Genomic DNA, 9,380 nt, shown 5'->3' on the forward strand with positions numbered 1-9,380 from the left:
AAGAAAAATCAGATTCACAATCACAATATTTTATCAATCACAAACCCAAATTAGACTTGATATGATCTAACCTTACCCGACCTAGTGACTCAAATTGACACCTCTTCGTTGTATGTACAACCGATTATACATTTATACGATAAAAATAATTGACACCTCTTCGTTGTATGTACAACCGATTATACATTTATACAATAAAAATGATGAAATACGAAATGAATACGAATACCCCGCCAGATATGTATTTTAATTCTTAAACCTCCACAAAACCCAAGCCTTATCCAACCTTCTTCCTCACTCACAGCTCTCCAGCAATGGCGCACATCTTATCCTCCAAATTCCTCCCTTTCAATCCAATACTCCATTATTCTCCTCACTTTCTCTCTCCTCCTCCATTGAAGCCACCCAACTCCGTCATCGTATCGGCGGTCTCATCGCCGGAGCGGAAGTCCCGGCGCCGGCGACAGCCGAAGGGGGATGACTCTTCGACGGCATTGTCGGGGACCGAGAAGAGTTTAAGGCTAGTATTCATGGAAGAGCTGATGATTAAGGCTAGAAATCGAGATGCAATTGGAGTTTCTGATGTTATTTATGATATGATTGTTGCTGGTCTTAGTCCTGGACCTAGGTCTTATCATGGCTTGGTTGTTGCTCATGTTCTTAATGCTGATGAAGAAGGCGCTGTAATTCTCTTTAATCTCTTAATTTGTCTTTATATTTATCTAATTGATGAAAAAAATAGTAAATTTTGGTTTGTTATGTGATTTTGCAACCCTTTATTGTTATGATCATTATGGCCATAAATCTATTGCTAAAATTTTGTATTATTTTTAGTTTTTTCGTCCCACTTTAATATGCCACACTTGGTTAGAGCGTCATTTTCAAAAAATTGACTCGAATTATGATGATTTACTATGGGTTATTTATGTAATGTTTTATTATGATACTAGTATACTACACATCAAATCCTTAGATCATGTCAATTTGTTTGGTTGGTGGTAATAAATGGTGGCAAAGAGGATAGTGTAATTTTGCTTGGAATGTATCATCTTAATTTCTATAATAATGCATGCAAGTATGCAACCCCATCCCTGAACTTTTGAGATTTTCTTTGCAAATTTTCGTCCCCCAGGTGTATTAGATGGTAATGACTAATGAAAATTAGTGAAGACAAAGATACTTTAGGGACTTAGAGGTGAACTAGCATTACCATGAGAATAAATTCATTCCATAACGCTATTTTTTTAATTATATCCATACGGACTGTTATTTTTAACATGGAAAAAATTCATAATTTAATTAGTTAGATAAAATGAGCCTAGTAATTTGGGACACCCCACAAAATAGAAATGTCGCTAATTAAATAGAGTGTGTTTATAATTTTGATTAAAATTTTTGATAGCCATTGAATTATTGGGTTGTATTATTGGTGTTCATTGATGAGTTGAGGATTGACATGGATGTAGATGCAATCACTGAGAAGAGAGTTGAGTGTGGGGCTTATTCCTCTCCACGAGACATTTGTAGCATTGGTTCGTTTGTTTGGGTCGAAAGGCCATGCTTCCAGAGGCTTAGAAATCCTTGCGGCAATGGAGAAGTTAAATTATGACATCCGGAAAGCTTGGTTGGTTCTTGTTGGTATAATATGATTAGCATAGTTTTTGGTGGCATTATGTCGAATTTTCTTTTGATCTATCCATAGTGAGTCGAAATTTTGTTTTCAGAGGAGCTGGTTAGAAGCAATCATTTGGAAGATGCCAACAAGGTGTTTCTAAAGGGTGCTGAAGGTGGATTGAGGGCTACTGATGAGATTTACGATCTCATGATTGAGGAAGACTGTAAAGCTGGGGATCACTCCAATGCCTTGACTATTGCTTATGAAATGGAGGCAGCTGGCCGGATGGCTACAACTTTCCACTTTAACTGCCTTTTGAGTGTTCAGGTGTGAATTTCAATTTGCTTTTGCCTCTCTTTACTTTTTATATTTGAGCTTAGTTGATTAAAAGTATGCCAAGGGATGTAAGTTTCAAATTACTCCGTACATCTTTTTGTGGCCTTGTTGCCTGCTAAAACTTAAGCATGAGCTGTACATGTAGGCGACTTGTGGAATACCTGAAGTGGCATTTGCAACATTTGAGAACATGGAATTTGGAGAAGGTAGGCCGTTATCTTTCCACTGACTCTATGATGTGTTGTTTTGCAACATATGTATTTCAATTTTTGCAATAAAGGATTTTATCCTTGTTTGATTTTTAGAGTTTAAAAATACATTCTTCACCTCCAAAAGAAGCTAGCATGCTTGCAAGTTTTATACAGTATCTGAATTTTGTATCAACCTCACACAACATATGTTCACATGTCATAGACAAAGAAAAAGGAAAACAGTCTGCCATTTAATAGAAAGAAACGAGACACCAAAGGCCTAAAAGACAGCTTGGAGAGTAGGGGAATCATCACTTAAACTAGAAAATTGGAATCATACGGTGATTCTTTGAGGACGCAAAGACAAGGTTCCAAAGTAACATAGCTATGAAACAATTGAACAAGATAATAGAATAATACTTGTATTCAATAAGACCAAGCTACGTACTGGCCTGACAACTTGTAAACATGTATCAGCTATGCTGACAAGTGAGTAGTGACAACATAATAACTAACCTTGCCTAGCATGTACCCACTGCACTGCTAATACATCCCATCTCCCATAAATGAAAGAAAGCTCATGACCACCAATTTTTATAAAAACCTGCAGAATTTGTATGGGTAATTCTAACGCTAGACTGAGCTCATGGATGCTATATTAATAATTGCATCTAACTGTCTATATACCATGGTTTCAGATCTTACATCTTAACTTTTGCTTACCAGATTATATGAAACCTGATGCAGAGACATATAATTGGGTGATCCAGGCATATACAAGAGCTGAGTCCTATGATAGGTGAGTAATTCCATAATGATATTTGTCCATGTATGGGTCTATCAACTATGTATGACTCTGCTGTGTTTGCCTCAATTACTTCCTTCTATGTATGACAACTGTGTTTGCTGCAATTACTTTCTTCCTTTTTCATTGGTTTATTTTACATTTTTTTTTTTAGCTTAGCTGTAGTAAAGCTTCTTTATACAATACTTGTAGAAAACTTGTTTCTGTTAGTAGATGAAGTATCAGAGTTCTTCCATTTGAATTTAAATGCTTTCCTTCTAGTCTCACCTTGTCACTTGGCACCTCCTTGTTTTCCGTTAAATGGATTTTTTTTTTTTTTTTTTTTTTTTTTTTTTTTTTTTTTTTTGCTTAAAAACATTCAATTTGAATTCTGATTCACCTTCCATAAGGATGACAACCATGGTGTCGTTTCAAATATGTGTAACTTTATTTACTTCTTGGAGGAAAAAATAACTTTATTTGGCATTACCAACAGTCCAACATTATCAACACCAGGATTGGTACTAGAACTTTATTTATAAGGTGTGTTGGGGGGGGGGGGGATGGAAAAATCTTAATCATTAATAGAAACATTCAACAATTTTACCTTTTTTTTTTTTTTAATTTTATTTTATTTATTTATTTATTTATTTTTTTATCATAGCCATTGTGTTTGTCCTTTCTCTCCTGTATCTTTAGGCTACATAGCCTTCCTCCGTCCACCCCACCTCCAACCCCAAAAGGATAAAATCAATAACAACCGAGTCCTACACACCAGCTCATATCCTAGTATCATACCTTAATGTGTTGTACATAACCAATTGAAAAGCGAGGTTATATATTGTACGGAGTTTATGAGGAAAAACCAAACATGTTAAAGCTTAAAGGTACTACCAAATATGTTGGGTAGCCAAAGTCGTTTGGGTTTCGCAAGTTCCAAGTATTGAACTGTATGGTTATTCATTTGTTTCTACTTTTATATCCCTTGAAATATTTGCCACTTTTTCTTGATGGGTTTATGAATCTGAATTACTAATATCTTTTTATTTTGTGGATAGGAATTCTTAATATCTTAGTCGCTATTTACTTTAGCTTTAGCAGATATGATGTTATGCTTCCTTTTTTTGAAATTGATAGTATGCTTTTTTTTTTTTTTTGTTTTTTTTTTTTGGGTGTGATTACTTGTTGAGTATTTTATGTTTGTGCTTTTGAGCCATTCAGCAGTGTTAATTCCAAATGCCTTTTCTTTCTGTTAAATTAGGGTTCAGGATGTGGCTGAGCTGCTTGGCTTGATGGTTGAAGATTATAAAAGAATACAACCAAATGTGAGAACATATGCGTAAGTATCTTTAATTTGATTTACTTAGTTATGAGGATTGTAAGTATCTTTGATTTGATTTACGTAGTTATGAGGATTGTTGAATGCACGTCCCTTTTTTATTAGATAAAATTGAGTTTTGTAGCATTAGACCTGGCATATAGCAGTCTGGCATTCCATCTTATTTTTGTGGAAGAGCATGCACTGCTTAGACATTAGTTTACAGTATTGATCTTTACTTCTTGAGAATTTTTTACACTGCATCTTGGCCAATCTTTTTATCAGTAGGATTTTAAGCTTGTAATTTGGAATTAGATAAGCCCTTTCTAATCCAATTTACCTTTTTGTCAAATTTCTTGTGACATTAAAAATGTTAATGTCTTCAGGTTGCTGGTAGAATGCTTCACCAAGTATTGTGTGACACGTGAAGCTATTAGGCATTTCCGTGCATTGAAAAATTTCGAAGGGGGCGTAAAAATTTTACATAATGAAGGAAACTTTGGTGATCCACTTTCTTTGTACCTTCGAGCCTTGTGTCGAGAAGGTGAAAAATTCAACCTTCTTTGTTATGCCACTGGCAGAAATAGCTACTCTATCTTAAGACAGCATTTTATTTCCTCTATACTTCAGCATTGCATGCTTATCCTAATTATGCTAATTTTGGAAGCATATTATGCTCTTGATATTGCATAGTGGCAGAGAATTTATATAGTTGTTCATTCAATCATGGGCTGGGCATTATATTTTATTAAAGAAGATTGGAATTCTCAGTAATGTATGCTTATTTCTAATTTCAAGAGCCAAGTAAATATATGATACAATGTCCAAGCAGAAAATATAAATTTTAATGTCGCTTTCTTATTTTTTAAATTTAATATTATATAAATTATAGACTCATCATCTTTAAAGAGAATCCTACTTTGCGGGAATATTCTGCTAAGTTTCCTGTGCTTTTAAACATGTCTTAAGGTGCCAAATAACATGTTGGCAGCTCACTCTCGAATGCTAACTTGTTCAATCTGCAAAACAATCAATGCTTCAGTTACAAATAGTTTAAATATTCTGATGCTCGGGCTCCTAACTTATTTGCTGTCAAAATTTGATCCTAACTTGTTGTGATTTGGGTGGAGAACAGGAAGAATTGAAGAATTGCTTGAAGCTTTAGAAGCTATGGCTAAGGATAATCTGCCAATTCCATCAAGAGCTATGATTTTGAGTAAAAAATACAGGACATTAGTCAGCTCATGGATTGAGCCTTTGCAAGAAGAGGCTGACCTTGGATATGAAATTGACTACATGGCCAGGTGATTAATGTCTGTTTCTTGAGCTTTGGCTTCAGGCTATTTATATTTGGAAATAATTCTCGCAGTATATCATACGCAAAGAAAATTCCGGTGATTAATTATTCTTTTTGGTAAGCCCCCAGGTATATTTCAGAGGGTGGGCTAACTGGTGAGCGCAAACGCTGGGTTCCTCGAAGAGGAAAAACTCCTCTGGATCCTGATGCAGAAGGGTTCATTTACTCGAATCCAGTGGAAACCTCTTACAAACAAAGATGTCTTGAAGAATTGAAGATACGCCATAGGAAGCTTTTGAAACACTTGAGGAATGAAGGACCAGCTGTTCTTGGACCAAATGCATCAGAATTTGATTATATAAGAGTGGAGGAAAGATTGAAGAAACTAATCAAAGGTCGTGAGAAAAATGTTATAAAACCAAAAGCGGCTAGTAAGATGGTAGTGTCTGAGTTAAAAGAAGAACTGGAAGCCCAAGGTCTTCCTATCGATGGAACTAGGAATGTGCTCTATCAGCGAGTACAAAAGGCTAGGAGAATTAACATCTCACGTGGTCGTCCACTATGGGTTCCTCCAGTGGAGGAGGAAGAGGAGGAGGTGATCTCTTGGTTCTGGATCAGATTGCAATCTCTTGCTATCCTTTCCTGTTCTTTTTCTACTATATTTTTTTATATAATGGTTCTTTAATTAAAAAAGATTGTTTTGACAGGTTGATGAAGAGGTGGATGAATTAATTTCAAGAATCAAACTGGAAGAGGGCAACACAGAATTTTGGAAGCGTCGTTTTCTTGGGGAGCGAGTAATCTATGATAATGTAAATCCCACAGATGGGCAAGAATCAGAACCTGAAGAAATGATAGATGATGCCGATATTGTGGAGGATGCTTCGAAAGAAATTGAAGACGATGAAGCTGATGACGAAGAGGAAGCAGAAACAGAAGTGGAGGTGGAACAAACTGAAGGTCAAGAAGGCCTGGTAGACAGGGTGAAGGACAAGGAAGCTGAAGCCAAAAAACCTCTTCAAATGATTGGAGTCCAATTGTTAAAAGATGCAGACCAGCCAACAACCTCGAAAAAATCAAGGAGAAGAGCTTCTATGGCTGCAGAGGTATGAGAATTATGCTATTTGCTAACAAACACGCATTGTTTAGTGCTCTGCACGTTGTCTTGCCTTCTTTTTTCCTACTGTAGTCATTCTTGCTTCCAAGCACCCTGCCAGCTCCCCACCCTCATACACGATAGTGCTCCTTTTATGTTCCCTGTCCTCCACCCTTTTTTGGGGTTTGGAGATTGGGGGTTGGTGCAAGAATTCTCTGGCTTTAAAATATGTTAGGCATCATGTGTAAGGAACTCTAATTTCCATTTCTGTCAGCAGATGACAAAGTACTGTAGGTCTGGAGTATCATTAATTAGTATGAGATACTAAAAGGAGGTTTTGTATGATCAAGAGATCAGGTGTTTCTTTGTTTTGAGAGAGTTTGTTTGTGGACTTTGAGTGTATCTCAGAGAGTAGTTGTTGGTGAATCATGCTCCCTCCTATCATCACTTTGAAAAATCTTGTTACTGTACAATATAAGTAAATAACTATTATGTCCGGTCTCAGGAGTATAAACTCACTGACTTTCCAATTTTACTGATTAAAGTGTAATTTTTGCATAACTAAGTTTATATGGAGCCTCATTATATACTTTTGGGTTGCATCATGATGTTAATTTAATGCTTTGGTAATTGAGACTTATCAATCCTTATCACAAAGGGGGAGAAAACCCTCCAAAAAAGGGAGACCGATCTCTTGATATTTATGCTCCCTAGTGCAGGAATGTCAGGAAGTTTCTTAAGTTTGTTACTTGCAGGATTAATATAGACATGATGTATTCTGGTGGTTGGAAATATAAAAATTTGGTCATTACTACATTTCTAACAAGAAAGAAAGGATATTATTGCATATGGTCATCTACTTAGTGTTTTAGCTTGCATGTGTATCAGCCTGCCTCACTCTATGTCATTGGTGCAGAATGATGATGATGATGACTGGTTTCCCCTAGATTTATATGAGGCTTTTGAAGAAATGAGGAATAGAAATATCTTTAACGTAGACGATATGTACACGCTTGCTGATGCCTGGGGCTGGACATGGGATAGAGAGCTGAAGAACAGACCTCCAAGGAGGTGGTCTCAAGAATGGGAGGTTGAATTGGCTATTAAAGTTATGTCAAAGGCAAGTTTTTAAATTTATTATAAATCATGAATCCTTCATTTTTACCAGAGCCTGGATTTGACTTTTTTCCAGGAACTCAAGTATGAGAGAAAATTCCAAAAGATTAAGTTCTTTGGGCTGGCGTCACTAAATTTATTGTTTGCTTTACTTGCTGATGTAGATTAAAACACATGTAGATGTTAATTAATTGCTGAAAGTTGTATTCTGTCTCAGGTAATAGAGTTAGGTGGTATACCAACTATTGGGGACTGTGCTATGATCCTTCGTGCTGCCATAAAAGCTCCTCTTCCTTCAGCTTTCTTGACAATCTTACAGACTACACATAGTCTTGGCTACAGATCTGGAAGGTGAGTCTTGACATTTGTTTTTAACTTGGAATTTCTTTTAGTATACGTCTTTTTTAAGAAATTTCATTAATAGATATTCTACTTAATAGTACTGCGTAGTAGATGAGTTAAAATATATATATCTGTAAGTTTATAATGCTCCACATTCATAATAAACAACAATGAAGTCATGCTCTTTGACAAAGAAGAATAATTTCCCCGTAAACAACCTTGTTAATAGAGATTGAAACTGGACAGGGGAATGCTAAAGAAGTAAAAAGATGCTACTGGCTGGGAACAAACTTGAAACTTCTGCCCATTTTACGATTCCTATATTGGTCACTTACTTATTATCTATCAACTTCTGTGGAAATTCTAAGTTCACCTAATTGGTCACTTTTCTGTATACAGTCCTTTGTATGATGAAATCATCACTCTATGCCTTGATCTTGGAGAACTTGACGCAGCGATAGCAATTGTTGCTGATCTAGAAACTAGTGGAATCACAGTTCCTGATGAGACACTCGACAAGGTGATTGCTGCTAGACAAACACCAGACAGCCCTTCTGATGAAGCTTCTTGACCTGTTAGAAATCTATGTAAATATTATTGAAAATTTCCCCGTTGATTATGAGCTGTAAGGATTGTGATTTAACCTAGAAATTTAGAACCATTATCCAGAATGGACCACAGCGTGCAAATCTCAAGTTTATTACAAAGAAAATGGATGTAAGCTTGCAACATAGTGATAGGATTTCTTAGAGGAGACAAATGAATCCTTCTAAGTTGGATCAATACAATTTGGGTGATTGATATGTCTTTCAGTTTGAGTCTATTTTGGCAAGGGCCATAATCAAATTATTGTCTAATTATTATGTCGAATTTCGGATTAGGATAATTATGTACAAGTCAGTTTCTAGGGCCTTGCTTTGTGGTGTATTGTTGTATGAGCAATCCAACCTGAATGGAAATGCAGTTGTCTAATTTTAAATTGTATCTCTAATGATTGTAAATTTGCTTTGCTTCCAAGTTATGTAATTCTTATGTAATCACTTTAATATCACATGTTCTTTTTTTTAAGACGAATTATATATTTCTCATAAATTAAGTGTTTGTTTGATTGACATGGAAATTAAATTACTGTATGAAATATTCTCCGAGAAGTGCATCAATTTGACTGACATACGTGTCAATGCACAAATTTGACTATGATTATCTTAATTTATTAATTAAAATTTATATAAGTTAATTTTTGTATACATATACATTGAGGCTAATCTAGCAAACCTTGCATAAG

At 35.6% G+C, this 9,380-nt stretch overlaps 1 protein-coding gene across 3 annotated transcripts; it reads left to right on the top strand.

Moving 5' to 3' along the window:
• Positions 1–270: 270 nt before the first annotated feature.
• On the top strand, positions 271–9,081 carry LOC145603613 (uncharacterized). 3 transcript variants are annotated; one of them, XM_081659558.1, is made up of 13 exons: positions 271–683; positions 1,467–1,638; positions 1,725–1,942; positions 2,097–2,157; positions 2,869–2,941; positions 4,188–4,265; positions 4,631–4,788; positions 5,380–5,548; positions 5,671–6,136; positions 6,249–6,647; positions 7,554–7,757; positions 7,971–8,104; positions 8,495–9,081. In XM_081659558.1, exons 1-13 carry the CDS (start codon positions 315–317, stop codon positions 8,664–8,666), a joined length of 2,673 nt encoding a protein of 890 aa, XP_081515684.1. In that variant the 5' UTR covers positions 271–314; the 3' UTR covers positions 8,667–9,081. The 3 variants fall into 3 exon arrangements, with proteins under 3 accessions (XP_081515684.1, XP_081515685.1, XP_081515686.1); XM_081659559.1 differs by having other exon boundaries at positions 2,890–2,941; XM_081659560.1 differs by lacking the exon at positions 271–683 and having other exon boundaries at positions 1,473–1,624.
• The last annotated feature ends 299 nt before the right edge of the window (positions 9,082–9,380 follow it).

Source organism: Chenopodium album, chromosome 22, assembly GCF_948465745.1.
Source record: "Chenopodium album chromosome 22, dcCheAlbu1.1, whole genome shotgun sequence".
Taxonomy (NCBI): Eukaryota; Viridiplantae; Streptophyta; class Magnoliopsida; order Caryophyllales; family Amaranthaceae; genus Chenopodium; species Chenopodium album.

Bases quoted from the DNA above. Each gene is read 5' to 3' on its own strand.
- LOC145603613 (XM_081659558.1), top strand. From the start codon at position 315: ATGGCGCACATCTTATCCTCCAAATTCCTCCCTTTCAATCCAATACTC. The intron at 6,137-6,248 runs GTGATCTCTTGG...TTGTTTTGACAG, and splicing joins TGGAGGAGGAAGAGGAGGAG to GTTGATGAAGAGGTGGATGA. The intron at 6,648-7,553 runs GTATGAGAATTA...TCATTGGTGCAG, and splicing joins GAGCTTCTATGGCTGCAGAG to AATGATGATGATGATGACTG.